Here is a 15,440-nt window from a genome sequence, read left to right as displayed (position 1 = left end):
ATCCTCAGCTGTTTGTTATTGGTCCATAAATCAGAACAGTTATTCCGAACTATATAGTTCAGTACCCAAGAGCAGAGAGATTCGAGATTTAAATTAGCTTGTTAGAACTGAATGCAAGATGCTTACTGGATTGTGTACAGGCCAGGGTCCAATTTTATAGAGCTGCTAAGCAGGAAATTTGGCTTAACAAATTCCTGCTAAGCAGATATTTTAGCAGGTTATCAGTCAATTTGAGTGCATGGTATTTTGGCTGGTAACCTTACTTTGGTAGGCATAATTTTGTTGTGCTTAGCTTATTTTTTTGTGCTTAACAGTTGTTTGACAGTGAGCTCTGATTTAAATAAAATATTTACGCCCATCTTCATATGGAATGAACATGTCACATTTTGATCAGAAACAATGGTCCTATTACTATATCTTTGTGTGTGTTGTGTCTGCCCTTCAAGTCAGTCTGATCTTTAAGCATAAGTAGATGATGTCATAAACACACCATGGTAATCTGATGAGGTCATCACTTCACCATGGTGACGAAGTACAATGCATCAATTTGCGGAGTGAAAGAGGACGGGGTTTCTTTCTAAATTAGAGACAGTGGGTGCACTAATGGTGACCTCCAAAATATGTTTCCACATGGAAAATATAGCGCTACAGATAAGCTTACAATTAAAATATAGTAGCGACTATTTGGATGGAACGTGGAATATTTTGATTGGTGGTGAATTTACTGAGCTCTGATTTGTACCGTTTCATCATTTTCTTGTGGAGGAAATTGACATGTCAAGGTTGTGTTTTTTTGGTAGTGTGCATTAATTGTACAAATTAAAGCCATTGGACCCTTTCGGTTCAGAAAAAAAAAAAAAAGTTCACAGATTTACAAATAACTTACAGGGTTTACAGAAGGCAATGGTGAAAGACTTCTCTTGAAATATTATTCCATGAAATGCTTTACTTTTTGAGAAAACAGCAAAACAATATAAATTCTCGTTAACGAGAATTACGGATTTATTTTAAACACATGTCATGACACGGTGAAACGTGTGGAAACAAGGGTGGGATTTTCCAATGTTTTCTCCCGACTCCGATGACCGATTGAGCCTAAATTTTCACAGGTTTGTTATTTGATATAGAAGTTGTGGTACACAAAGTGTGGGCCTTGGACAACACTGTTTACCGAAAGGGTCCAATGGCTTTAAGTCAAGTTTTATCTGGGCAGTTCAATGTAGATCAAGTTGAGATTTGAATTTAGTTTTGTTTGTTCTGCGTTGTAGTAATGTGTTTGTCATGGTTTGTAAGTTGTTTTGGTGTGGTAGTTTAAAGGAAGTGGACACTATTTGTAATTACTCAAAATATTTATTAGCATAAAACCTTACTTGGTGACGAGTAATGGGGAGAGGTTGATGGTGTAAAACATTGTGATAAACGGCTCCCTCTGAAATGCCGTAGTTTTCGAGAAAGAAGTAATTTTCCACAAATTTGATTTTGAGACCTCAGATTTAGAACTTGAGGTCTCGAAGTCAACCATCTGAAAGCACACAATTTCGCGTGACAAGGGTGTTTTTTCTTTCATTATTATCTCGCAAGTTTGATGACCGATTGAGCTCAAATTTTCACAGGTTTGTTATTTTATGCATGCGTTGACATACACCAACTGTGAAGGCTAGTCTTTGACAATTACCAATAGTGTCCAGTGCCTTTAAAGCCTAAAACCATTTACATGTACATATAGGTAAGCCTTTGTACTTGATAAAACTTTCCTACTTGTTTCCAAGGGCCAAATATCATGCCTGCATATAAAGTAGATCAATGTGCTGTGCATAGAATAGTGGATGGGGTTGTACTTCAATGCAATCAGTATACAATGTTGTGAGTGTTGGCAAATATTCCTGGAAAAAAAAATTGTAACCCCATCTACATTATCATTCACTTATAGTCATTGCGAGCTTAGCTCGATTTCAGCTTAACATTATCATACCAGTCACTAGTAATATCACATGGTTGATTGGCTGGTAATTTGTATTTCACCTAGCAGGCATTGTTGGCAATATGAACAATTATTCCCGAATATGAAGGCTCAAGCATCATGTGCTTATAGCTCGATTTGCTCATCAGAATAGCATGGTACCAGTCACAAGTACAGTAACAGGTAGTTTGGCTGGTAATCTGTGTAAATGCTGCTAAGCTAAGTTTGTATTTCACTTAACATGCATTGTTGTCAATGTGGCAAATATTACTGGTAAAAATGAAAGCTTGTTTGGCTTGTTATCATTGCGTGCTTACACAATGTAGCTCTATTTGCTCATCAGCTAAACAGCATGGTACAAGCCATGCCAGTAACATGCTAGTGTGGATGATAATCTGTTTAAATGCTAAGTTAGTTTGTACTTCACTTAGCAAGGAAACTAAATAGCTTTCCATTCCCCCTATGTGGTAGGTTCAGATGATATTTTGGCTGGTAATCAGTCGATGCTAAGCTAGTTTGTATCTCGCTTAGCAAGGAAACTAAATAGCTTTCCATTTTCCCCCCTTGTGGTAATTTCATTTGATGCTAAGCTAGTTTGTATTTCACTTAGCAAGGAAACTAAATAGCTTTCCATTCCCCCTATGTGGTAGGTTCAGATGATATTTTGGCTGGTAATCAGTCGATGCTAAGCTAGTTTGTATCTCGCTTAGCAAGGAAACTAAATAGCTTTCCATTTTCCCCCCTTGTGGTAATTTCATTTGATGCTAAGCTAGTTTGTATTTCACTAAGCAAGGAAACCCAAGAGCTTCCCCCTTTGTCTGTTTGTGGTAATTTGTTTGCACTCTGCACACCTGTTCCCAGTGTATTGCTCGTTAACGGAAACACTCATATTGACCGCGCCTGTTTCAATTAAAGGCCAGGCTTGGATTTATCATTGGGTAATTATAAAAACAAAACAATGGAGTGATTTGGTTAATCATTATGGGATATTGGAACTTGATTGAGGAGTATGGCTTAGTCTGTTGTCTGATTTTTTAAAGATTATTTTAAAGGCTGTTGCAGATACAGTATATAGATGAATTTTATTCTTTAGTTTGAATTTATTTCTTTAAGGAACACGTTGCCTTGGATCGGTCGAGTTTGTCTATAGAAAGCATTTGTAACCGTTTGTTATAAAATGCATAAGGTTATAAAGATGTTTTAAAAAGTAGAATACAATGATCCACACAAGTTTGCCTCGAAAATGCGTGATTTTACTTGTATTTTGCGAACTAACACGGTCGATCATTTATGGGAGTCAAACATTTGACTCCCATAAATGGCCGACCGTGTTAGTTGACGAAGTAAAAGGAAAAACTTGCAATTTCGAGGCATGTATGTGTGGATTATTGTATTCTACTTTTACATTATCTTTCTACCCATGTGCATTTTATAAAAAACGGTTACAAATGCTTTTCAAAGACCAACTCGACCAATCCGAGGCAACATGTTCCTTTAAATGTCGTTCCTTTTTCACAAATCATTTAGCCTGCGAGAAAGACTCTTCTAGGGTCGAAACGCCAGACCATTAACTATTTTTTGTGCCTAGGTCCTTTTGGTTTGGTTGCAGTTTGCAACAGCTAATTCTATTTTCTCAACTACAAAACCGTGTACAAAGCTGCACAATAAAATACAATATTCCTTGAAACCTTAAATAGAATAATATGTATTCCGACACACTCAAGCTCACAGCTGCTCCAATCCCAGAATTGTCCGTTGTTTGCAAATTTATTGTCCATTGCCCCATCAATTAGCACAATTCAACATGGACTGTACCATTTTAGCAAGAGGGATCTTTATTTGGAATGTTTTTCAAATTGCTGTTGTTTATCAATTATGTCATCATTCCACAGACGTATCATGGGAATTGCTAATTAATGCTTTGAGATTTGAATGAGTGTAATTAGTTTTTTTCACTGTGTTTTTTCGTTTAATTACTTGAGGTTGGGCGTCTTTTTACTTGAGGTTGGGCTGGAAGTCTTTTATAGATTTGTTTCACACATTTGTTTGCGGATGCACATTCATCACAAACATTCCATTATCTGTAACAAGTGGATTGGAAATAATAAGTCATGATATCTGTGAATGGTTGCGATTAGAACAGATGTTTGTTGCATAGTTGGTTTGTTGGAATTCCTAGCCCTAGCCCTAGAAAGATAAACTACAAACATGGAGACAAGAAAAACAGGATTTGATTTAGGACTAGTCCTAACTTAGGACTAGTCCTAGGAGATATACAAATTGCATAGACAGTCCTAATTAGGACGAGTAACTGGTCCTAACTCGAAATAAGACTAGTCCTAACTCTTTGTGAAATCCACCCCAGGTAACTAAAAAAGCATGCCAAAACAGACGGGACGTAATGAGAGAAATATCTATATTCTGGCAGGGCGCCACACAAATGTAAATGTGTAGAGTAAACAAATATCAGTAGAACATTATTTCTACAATTTTAATGTAGCTTATTTCAGTGCCTTTTCTACACGGTGGAATGCAATGTGGAATTCGGGAAAGAACAAGCTTTGCAAAACAAGAGTTTGTTGACATAGAAATCCAGCAAACCCAGTTTAGTTCACATAACAAGCAGCTGTTTCTACATAAGCAGGTTATCTGAATAACAATTTAAGTTGCTTCGACACCCATTAATGGTGTTAAAGAGAACATGTAGTGTTGGCAAAAAAACATCGGACAGATATTTTGCAAACAAGTTTGATAAATACTTAGTAAAATTGTTCAGAGTGCCAAATTCCATAGAAGTGTTTCTGTCCATGAATAACAATTTAAGTTACCAGGACATCCAGTATTGGGGATTTAGAACCTGCAGTGTTCCAAAGTCTAACAGATATTTTGCAAACAAGTTTGATAAATACTTGCACATATTTACAGAGTGCTAAATTTCTTAGAATCGTTTCTGTCAAATTGGTTTGTGATAAGTTGCTTTCCAAAACAGCCTCACTTCTTGACATGTTGTGCGTGAACTTGATGGATTATTACATCAACACCAAAATAAGTTAGTATTTTTAGATCAACGTCTTAAATCAAGTTACCCTGCATGGCTCTGATAGATTCATTGAACCTTTTTTAAAACAATTATAAAAATTTTGTTTACCTAATTTTGCAGTACGTGTCTCTATAACAAAATGATCAGCAATTTTATGATGAGAAGAAAATTTGGGGTTCAATTCTCCATTTTGAAGAAGTGCTTAAGCGAGAATTTTAGTCTGGGAAGGATTATACTTGGATTATAATGTGTTAGTGTTTGTACACTTCTAAACAAGCCCCCAACCTCAAGGTTTTGAATAACTAGAAACACTTCCGACATTGATGGCGTGCATCAAAATGACAATACTTTGATGTTAAGTGGGGAAAGTTGCTTTCTTATACGTGTACCTCCATGCTGCAACAACAAAGCAGCTGTACAAATTGCAGCTCCACATTTGATGTTATATGAGTGATGATGCAGGGCTGTATGCTTCGTTTTTGAAAGGGCAAGGGCACTAAGGCATTTTCTTCTTGGTAAAGGGCACCCTATGATGAAATTGCAAATTTGTACTGGAGCATTTCAAGGGCACCAAGGCAATGACCAGGGGACACGGAGGCAATCGCCTTCGTTGCCTCCGTGAAGTATCAGCCCTGATGATGTAGCAGGGCTTTCCTTGAATCTTTCTGAAAAGCATCGGAGAAGGGTACATGTATTCAAAATGATTATTTTGTACACAATTAAATCCGCTTCATCTCATGTTAACTCAGTTTCCTAATTGGTCGAAACATTATAGTGAGTTTAAGCAAAAATCATTTGTTGCCATCTTCATTCAAGTACATATGTACATGATGTACAAGTAGGTCTATTTAAAAGTGCATTATTATTCATGATACAGAAAATGTATTTATTTGGATTACTATTAAAGTAAATGCTCAATGTTTTATCATTCCCCCTTGTGGTTTAAAAAACCCCAGCAATCAGCGACAATATACGCTTCCCCCCCCCCCCCCCCCCAAAAAAAAAAAACAGACTCCTTTCCACTTTAAATGTCAGAACAGCGTAGAACCATGCAAGAGATAGTTTGATCAATACCACTTCAATATCCTGTGAAGGAACGGTAGATTGTGAAGTTACAAAACAACAGGCGAAGGGGTCAGTCAGCCGGCTATAGTGATAGTTATCTATCACGGACTAGAGACTGTTTGCTACAAATGCTATTTAGGGTAGGGTTCACCTTCCTTGGCCCCCCCTCTTGCGATTCGGTGATGACGTACTCGTTTTCGTAAATAAGATGGAACTAGGCATGGGTCGATACGGACAGGTTGAGAAGAAGGAAGTGCTTTTTTGGAAGGTTAAAAGCCTTGTAGCTGTGAGTGACTGCTCATAATTTCCAATTCAAGAATTATTTAGAACAAAGCAACTATTTTGTTTAGGGGAGAACATTTTTACAGTATAGTTACTGCAGAAGTAAACGATAGGACTTCTCATCTACCACCAATGATTATTTGTTCTGATTTTTATATTTTTTCCCCTTATGTTTATACATAAATGTCAAAGTTCACATAATCCTCATTCAATCTCCTTAAAACTGTATCTTTTTGGTTCAGCTCAGGTTATTTTCCAGATTGTGAATTTCAATTACATATTATTCTTCCTGCGTGGACTGTAACCGCTCCAGATATTTGCGATACTTAAAAAGCCAACCACCTTTTGAAATAAAATTTTCACAGGATTACTCGTGTTTGTATGCATCTACATTTATGTAGGATTCAACATTTTTAGGATCAAAACAATCAAATGGTTAAAAAACCAAAGGGTATACTATACTTTCTCTTTAAAGACTCTGGACACTATTGGTAATTGTCCAAGACCAGTCCTCTCACTTGTTGTATCTCAACATATGCATAAAATAAGAAAACCTGTGAAAATTTGAGCTGAATCGGTCGTCGAAGTGCATGATAATAATAAAAGAAAAAAAAAACACCCTTGCCACACAAAGTTGTGTGCTTTCAGATGCTTGATTTTGAGACCTCAAATTCTAAATCTGAGGTCTCGAAATCAAATTTGTGGAAAATTACTTCTTTCTCGAAAACTACGTCACTTCAGAGGGAGTCGTTTCTCACAATGTTTTATACTATCAACCTCTCCCCATTACTCATTACCAAGTAAGGTTTTATGCTAACAATTACTTTGAGTAATTACCAATAGTGTCCACTGCCTTTAAAAAGCTCATAACAGAAGGTTTCATAACCTGTTATCATGAGGTGATCTAAAAGCATGTTTATGGTCGAAGCGTTGAATTTCACGACCGGGAATCAATACCTGTACGATGGGAAAGACTGGTGGGAAAATGTGTGTATTCTGTTGGTTCAATACTTCTCAATAGATGTGTAGGGATCCAACGCCCAGTGATTAGCATTGATTAGAGGATTGCCACACCCAACCTGGGTCAAACTAAAAGATTATGTCATGCCTATGATGTTTTTTTTTCATTATTTTTTCGTTAGTATCTTGTTGATTAGCGTCGCAGTGACCTTGGACATTATTAAAACATAAATTCCTTTTAAAAAGGAAAGGCAAAGATTAAGTGGATATTATTATTTAAGAAAGCCCAGCATGGACCGATGGTTGCAAAATTTAATTTTTGAATATAAAATTTAATGAATTTATAATGGACCTTCCTTTCGTATTAAGGCCTTGTCACACGAGGCATTTTCTCCAGGCAACTTGGAGGCAACCAACTGCAGTGCATGCTAAAAGACTACTTTGGTAGCAAACAATAAAAAAAACCAAAAAAACAATATCTTACAAACAACGAGCAAGATATTTGAATATTGACATGTGAATGCCTTTTCTTCTTCCTGGAACTGGTTGCCTGTTAATTGCCTCGTGTGAAATGACCCTTTAAGAATTTTTCTGAAGAAACCAGCGGGAAAAAAAATCTAATCAACCAATACATTATGTGATGCGATGTGTTTGTGATGGGTCATATGCAGTGATTTTGCTAGACAAACAAACTTAATATTTGGGTATTTATTTGGGGCAAATCTTGAAGTACATGTAGGGTTTCTATGCTCGGACTACATGTACATTCTTGCAATAGTTTAATTTCATCTCACAAATTTCGATACCGTTTTTACAAATCACCAAGTTTGTTTTAGCTGAAGCTGTTTTGATGGTGAAAAAAAAGGATGCAGACAATTTTGTATTTTATGGAGGTACTGAATTGAGTTTAAGATGGTTACATTGGGGGGGGGGTATCTGCAGGGAGGAAGGTGCACTAATTGATTGGGTTATGTCACTGCACCAGTGATATACACTTGAAGATTAATGTACACAGACTGGGACATACTAAATCACACAGGTGGTATGGGCAACAATATTTATTCCATAATAATATATTGAAATTACTATTGTTATTTTGATTAAATGGAATTTCGTTTCAGTAAACCCTTCATGTTTAATTTCTACATAAACTTGTCTTTAACCCACAGTACCTTTTAAGTACCCACTTTTTGTGTGTGCTTTAAAAATCTCCATATTGAACCATTGCACAACATGGAGCACACTTAAAGACAGTGCACACTATTGGTAGTTGTCAAAGACCAGTCTTCTCACTTGCTGTATCTCAACATATGCATAAAATAACAAACCTGTGAAAATTTGAGCTCCATTGGTCGTTGAAGTTGTGAAATAATAACAAAATAAAATAAAACCTTGTCACACGAAGTTGTGTGCATTCAGGTGCTTGATTTCGAGACCTCAAATTCTAAATCTGAGGTTTCAAAATTAAATTCGCGGAAAATTACTTCTTTCTCGAAAACTACGTTACTTCAGGGGAGCCTTTTCTCACAATGTTTTATACTATCAACCTCTCCCCATTACTCCTTACCAAGTAAGGTTTTATGCAAATAATTATTTTGAGTAATTACCAATATTGTACACTGCCTTTAAACCTTAAATGCTTAGCTTTTTTAGGTTTTGAAATTCAACAAACAAGTCTTTCCAATCCAAACAAAAATGTATCTTGCTGGTTTGTGTTGCCTTGGTACATCCCGATATCAATAGTGTGTATTGAGTGATATTGCGCCATTGTGATAACATGTTTGGGTCTAAAATATTCTTTGGAGTGCATAAAGGATTGTTCATGTCAGAGAATGGCCCTTTCAGAGTACATAGATCAAACATTTACAACCTTGGCACTGACAGAGTTTAAAAAAAAAAAACTCTAAAGATTGGTTTTATTTTCAAAATATAAAAGATTATAGTTGTTTGCGTCTTCCTTGATATGCACAGCATTTATTGTTTATTTATTGAATGCAAACGAATAGTTATGAACATAAGAGTAAGTAAATATTGCAAGATAATTTAAACAAGGACTGAACAACCCGAAGATGTGAAGGGAAAGTTTGGGATTGTTAAGTTGTGATAGCCCCCTCTTGTGTTGAAAGTCAGCAAGGTGTTTCTGCTTGGTGAACAAATCGTACCTTCCTGTAATGCCAACAGTAGTAAAGGCTATGTGCTGTAACTATTCTGATAGGCCCCCCTAAGCCATACATTGTGTGTAAGATTTGAATGATGTCTGGTACCATGCCTTGTTTGGTCACAAGTGAATGCTATATCTAAAAACCTCAGACTAAATTTAGTGCTGCTACGTGTATCGTTAAAGCATAATGAAACCATTCCAGGAGAGTGTTTTGGCGACCCCAACCAGAAACATTGGTTATCGGTTGAGCATTTTTGCGTTTTCGGTTGAGCGCGTTGACGATATTGTTCAGACCAACCGGTAACCGACTTGTTGAGTTGGTTGGGCTTTGGTTGGGGTCGCCAAAACGCACTCCAGGGATTATGAGCTAGCATGCTAGGAAAAAATTGGTGCTACAAAATCAACCACCCCTGGGAATTACTATACCTATTATGGTTTACTTCCATTGATTTTACAACCAAGTTCTCCAAATAATAATATTTATTATTTGAAAAAGTACAGATAAATTGATTGGGATATCTGTGGGAATTGTAAATTCAATCTCAATACCAAATTTTTGGATAAGTTAAATTTAAGTTTTCTAACCTGAAAACTCTTTTGCTTGGATTGAAAAGAAAACCTCCCATTTTACAAAATGGAGTCAGTTAAAACATTCTCCCACATTAGTGACAAAGAAGAAAAATAATATGGAGTGCTATAAATAATAAATATTATAGTTCACCGTTGAAAGATTTTGTAGATCTTTATGGCATATTTTACTAAGTAAGCAAGAACTAGCAGGGAACCAGCTATAAGCAGTGCACGCAAAACTCTATTTTTAGTTGGTAATCTGAGTCTGCTAAGCTAAACTTTCCTAATCACAGTGACTTTCTGCTTTGCAGTGTGATATTTGCCTCGGGTCAAAACCGGTTTGCGTAAAAACTTAATTTTGAGGTTAGACTTTTCCGACTTGTTATTAAAGACGCAGGTTTATCCTTCGGGCAGAGTGGTTTTATTTCTGTCGTAAGAAATCTTGTGGTATCAGCGACGGACCGATGAAATTTGATCTGTTTTTCCCGCAAGGGCCTTTATGCATCTGTCCCATCTGTTATTATTGGTTGATTAAAGACGCGTTGTGACTTCCGTTGTGAAAGGCAGACAGTAGAGGGCACTGTTTGGGTGTCGGACGTACGTCTGTGGCCAGCCTCTGTCCTTTCTAGAGACACTTCATGGTACATGTGCCACCATTGTGTCTGACCTAGTTCCTCCTCTCAGAACGTTTGAACGCGAAACCAGACTGTCTGCTTCTTCTCACCCATACACTCTTGGTTTGTTGAGATGTAGAACAAGGAGCCATTCCAACAGCTTTGTTCCACTCTTTGAAACTCCTTGCCTGGTGCATGTTTGTTTGTTTGTTTGTTCAGATGATCTTCCCATCAAGGGAACTCGGCAAACTCCCACAAGGGGATATAAACACCAAGCTAGCAACCACCAATCTCTCTCATAGTACAAACATTGGTTTAACGTCTATGATTATGAATTGCACAAATCAAGAAATTGTGATTCAGTAACTAGACGACAATATTTATTCTAGTCATTGTGAAATCAACAATTAGCTGGGGATTCGAACACACAACCTTGTGATTGCAAGTCCTGCAGTCCCTCCATCCTACAATCTGGACTGTTTTAAGAGGAATATCAATTCCTATCTTTAGCTCGCCTGAGTTCTTTTCACACAAACATGTATTCTTCCTGTAGCCTAATACCAAGAGTGGCTTTGAGCCTCGTTTGGGGCCAACTTGCTTTAGAAAAAAAGGGGGAAAAAAAAGAAAAAGCGATGGACAAAATGAAATAGCTCATGAGACAGTGTGAGTTCTGGCACAGACTCACTCATGAGAGATGAGACCAATTTTAACAGTAACATAACTGCTTTAATATCAAACTTGTTATTTAATGTTCTCTTTGTGTGGTGACACTAATAATAAATAGTTCAGATTATTGTAAATCAGTTCTTTCTATACTCCACTCCCGTCTATAAACTTGAATGGCCCCCTCTGTTGACAAATCACAGTCCAGTCCGACAACACTGTCCAAATATGACCGATAGGCGCACAAGCATTTTCACTGATGTTAAAAATAAAAAATAAACCTGAACTGGAACTTCACCTTGAGAGCATTTTAGTTGATTAAACTAAGCTCAAACTGATGAGGGATTCTGAAATGCGATGCTTGAGTTGTCCCAGCTAGCTGATTGGTTGTTCCCGATCTCACCCCGCCCCTCTCGCCTTTCAGGTCCCAGTGAGCCGCCGAACGACTACACACTTTACCATCCATGTGATGGTGCATGTTGATATATAAACATATATTACTCATGTTTCCCATGCCCCAGATATCAGTAGACGCTACCAGGGTAGTAGGCTTGATGGTTTTGTTTTCCTAGCTCCCATCCCCAGGTGCTGGGTTCTGAGAATTACGGCAGATAGAAATTTTTGGTTTTCATTATGTGGCGTACTGTGAGATGTGGGATCGAGTGAACATTACTGATTCCACTCCAAAGTTCCACTTGACTCAATTTTTGGTTTTATTCAATAATATTTTTTCTCTCGTTTTCAATTTTATCGACAATAATGTTGGACGTTTGGAGGATGTGGGGAAAAACATATCTTTAGTTTGTTGGTGAAAAATCTTGTGGGATAATAATTTGGGGGAAAATTTGACTGTAAGCTTGAAGAAAAAAAACCCTGAGAAGCTACTTTATTGTGTAATCCTCTCTAAGCACTCTTGAAATATTTCTGTAAATTATGGAAAGCAAAATGTACCCGCCCTTTCTAATAATTTGCATATAATTCCATTAAATAACCAAAGCAAGTCCCTTGCCAGACAATTAATGTAAATTTGAGAAAAAATTAAAACAAAAAATACAACAACATAAAAATAAAAACATAGATTTGCTCATTTTGCGGAACATTTTGCTCATTCGTCACGTGTAGGCCGAGGGTTTGCCTTTAACTGTTTCATCATTTCAGTGGATCGCTAGCAGGACAAGTTAGCTTGTCATTTCACTGGTTCGTCAGCCTTTTCACCAGTCAATAATTCATATTAAATAGGGATTGCTTTTCTACACTGAACTACCAGCCATAGCACTTGGGAGAGAACTCTGACTATTCCTCGGGTGACTTGTTATTTCAAATATCAAGTAAAAGTAAATAAATAAATAAATAATAAAAAAACTTAAAGGCAGTGGACACTACCCAAAATAATTATCAGCATAAAACCATACTTGGTAACAAGTAATGGGGAGAGGTTGATAGTATAAAGAATTGTAAGAATCGGCTTGCTCTGACGTAGTTTTCAAGCAAGTAGTTTTCAACGAATTTGATTTCGAGACCTCAAGTTTTGAAATTGAGGTCTCGAAATCAAGCATCTGAAAGGACACAACTTTGGTGACAAGGGTGTTTTTTTCTTTCATAGTTATCTCGCATCTCCGAAGACCAATCAAGTTCAAATTTTCACAGGTTTGTCCACTGTCTTTAAAAACAAATAGTCTAAAGATGCATTCTTCTTCAATCTGGCTTCAACCTCCTTAACTTGAGTGATTGACTTTGATCCTTCCTCACCTCACTCTAACAGAATCCAGCACCATATGGTACATTCTCACTCAGAATGGTGCACTCTGATTATTCTGATGTGCTTGATACAATGTACTTGTACATACATGTATACAAACATACAATGTTTATTAAGAGCAAATTCTGAAGTCCTGAATCTCATTTCTGCTTTGTGTTTCTCTGTTTTGCTGTCCTCTTATAACAATATTCCTGTTACACTGAGGTAACTTGGCAAGTCCCTTCGACTTTGTTACAATAATAATAGTGGCTTCTTATATATTGCGTGGAGTGAATTTCTTTTAAGAACAAATAAGGCCCAAGTATGCGGCCATGTGTTTCTGAATAACGCTTTCTTGGTGCGCAGAAGACGCACATTTTTGTTTTCTTCTTCTTTGTGTATATCTGTCACTCAGTGATGCTCAAGGCATTTTAACATTCAGTATTTTTCTGCAAGGTATGTGGGACTACGTTTGAATTATGAGACCTATTCATTTTACATAGCACCATGTAATGGTTTACAAGGTGCTGTGGCATTATATGCAGCCGATCAAAGCAATAGTCAAATTTAATCAAGTTTGCAGCAGTACTCAGTCCAATAGAATCAAGCTGTTTTTATAAGGCTGTAATTTTTATTTCAATAAATTGTCATTGAAGGTCTTCAAGGAATACGATCCCAGACTTAGCTGTATGATACTTTCACAATCTTGATTGATGGACTGGAAAAAGTGCCTGACTTTGTTTTGTTCGACACATATAACAGACTTATACATTTTCTTGAGATAAGCCTTGATTCATTTAAGTTAAGCTGCCATAACATGTCGAAACATGTTTCTTTTTTATAATCTCAGTTTATTAAACCATCTCGGCAGATTATATTAATAGTCACAGATCCTTAGGGCGAAGGAAAGTTGGGAATTAAACAACATTTACTGAAATAATTGTGAACAACAGAAGAGTTCCAAAATAGTATTTCTGTACAAGTTTTTTTTTAAATACAGATTTAGAAAAATTATTACTGCATTTGGGAATTAAACAACATTTACTGAAATATTTGTGAACATCATGAAGATTTCCGGATTAGTATTTCTGTACAATGTTTTCTTTTTTCTAATACAGGTTTGGAAAATGTTACCAACTGCCCATGGGAATTCAACAACATTAACTGAATACAAATTTATGAAAATCAGAGAATTACCTATTCTGCAGCAATTTCCGGATTAGTATTTCTGTTCACGTTTTTTTCTTCTTTTTTTCCTCTTCGTGTTATTCTACAGCCACCCATCAGACAGACCTGGAAGATATGATGGGAGTTACCATTACGGAGACGGGGGTCGGCAAACAGGTGGGTGACTTTTATTTCTTGTTTGTGCTTTTTACTTTATTCAGGATGAAGTCAGGATATCAGACCTAGACGGAGAATCTTCATCTTACAGCCGGCTTTGGGGCTGATTGGCCCTTTCACGACAAACGGCCTAACTCGAAAAATTACATTTTGAGAAAAGCAAGTACAGAGAAAAGCTTTGCCATCAAAATTGGATGAAAGTCTAAAAAGAGCCTGAGATGGTTCATACTATATTTAACTTCATACATAGCATGCCTCTGAAACTTTGAAATAGGAAAAACGCGATAAATTTATTCAGAAATGATCTAACATGTAACTTTTGAGCTGTTTGTTTTCATGGAACGTTCGAGACGTATTCATCACTTCTTGATTTTGTGGCCGAAAAGCGACCTCTTATTTTATCATCTAGCCGCCTCTTGTGGACTGCAAGACAAGCATGCCTCTTATTTAGTGTTTCTTTGTATATTGTGGTCACCATAGACCGTGAGGAGACAACCTCCTAATGGGTTTATAGTAGGAGGGAGGTAGCCAACGAGAGCCAAGCAACAGAGGTCAGCAGTCTTATTAGATCCATTTGCCCATTACGGCCACTTAGCCATCATGGCCCCTTGCCACCAACTCCTTAAGGATGACCACTGTACTTAAATTTGCGGTATAACCCCCTGCAAAAGACTCTGACCAATCAGAGCTTATTTTCATCTAGAAATCTGACCTCCCACCACCCGTCCCTTGGAGATGTTTCCAGATATTTTCGGCAAGATTTTTCGTCCGGTTACTCTCCTCCTGCGCGGAGTTTTCTTGCCTCCCGGCCGATTCAACAGAACTTGTCTGGACTTGTCTGACGAAACTCTCCCTCACCGGCGTTTTTTTTTTTATATAGTTACCATAGAAACTTTGATACTTGTTACAGGTATCTTGAGCTTGATATCTTGCCAGCTTTGGCACAAATCTTGTTTTTTTTAAAGATCTCGTTGTTTTTGTAGTCTGCTGTTGAGTTAGTTTAAGAACCTCTTACCTTAGAAAGGTCTGATTTGTAATGTAAC

General features: G+C 37.0%; 1 protein-coding gene across 1 annotated transcript in view; it reads left to right on the top strand.

Annotated features, from left to right (window-relative positions):
- LOC117300202 (receptor-type tyrosine-protein phosphatase N2-like) overlaps positions 1–14,504 on the top strand; it is a 68,947-nt gene extending 54,443 nt beyond the window's left edge. Inside the window, exons 11-12 of the mRNA XM_033783926.1 lie at positions 14,330–14,397; positions 14,442–14,504. Of these exons, the coding sequence (XP_033639817.1) occupies positions 14,330–14,397; positions 14,442–14,504 (131 nt within the window). The remainder of the gene's footprint in view (positions 1–14,329; positions 14,398–14,441) is intronic.
- Positions 14,505–15,440: the final 936 nt, after the last annotated feature.

This window comes from Asterias rubens, chromosome 15 (genome assembly GCF_902459465.1).
Source record: "Asterias rubens chromosome 15, eAstRub1.3, whole genome shotgun sequence".
Classification (NCBI taxonomy): Eukaryota; Metazoa; Echinodermata; class Asteroidea; order Forcipulatida; family Asteriidae; genus Asterias; species Asterias rubens.
Note: the sequence above shows the minus strand (reverse complement) of the source record. Positions and strands in the feature narration are given on the sequence as shown.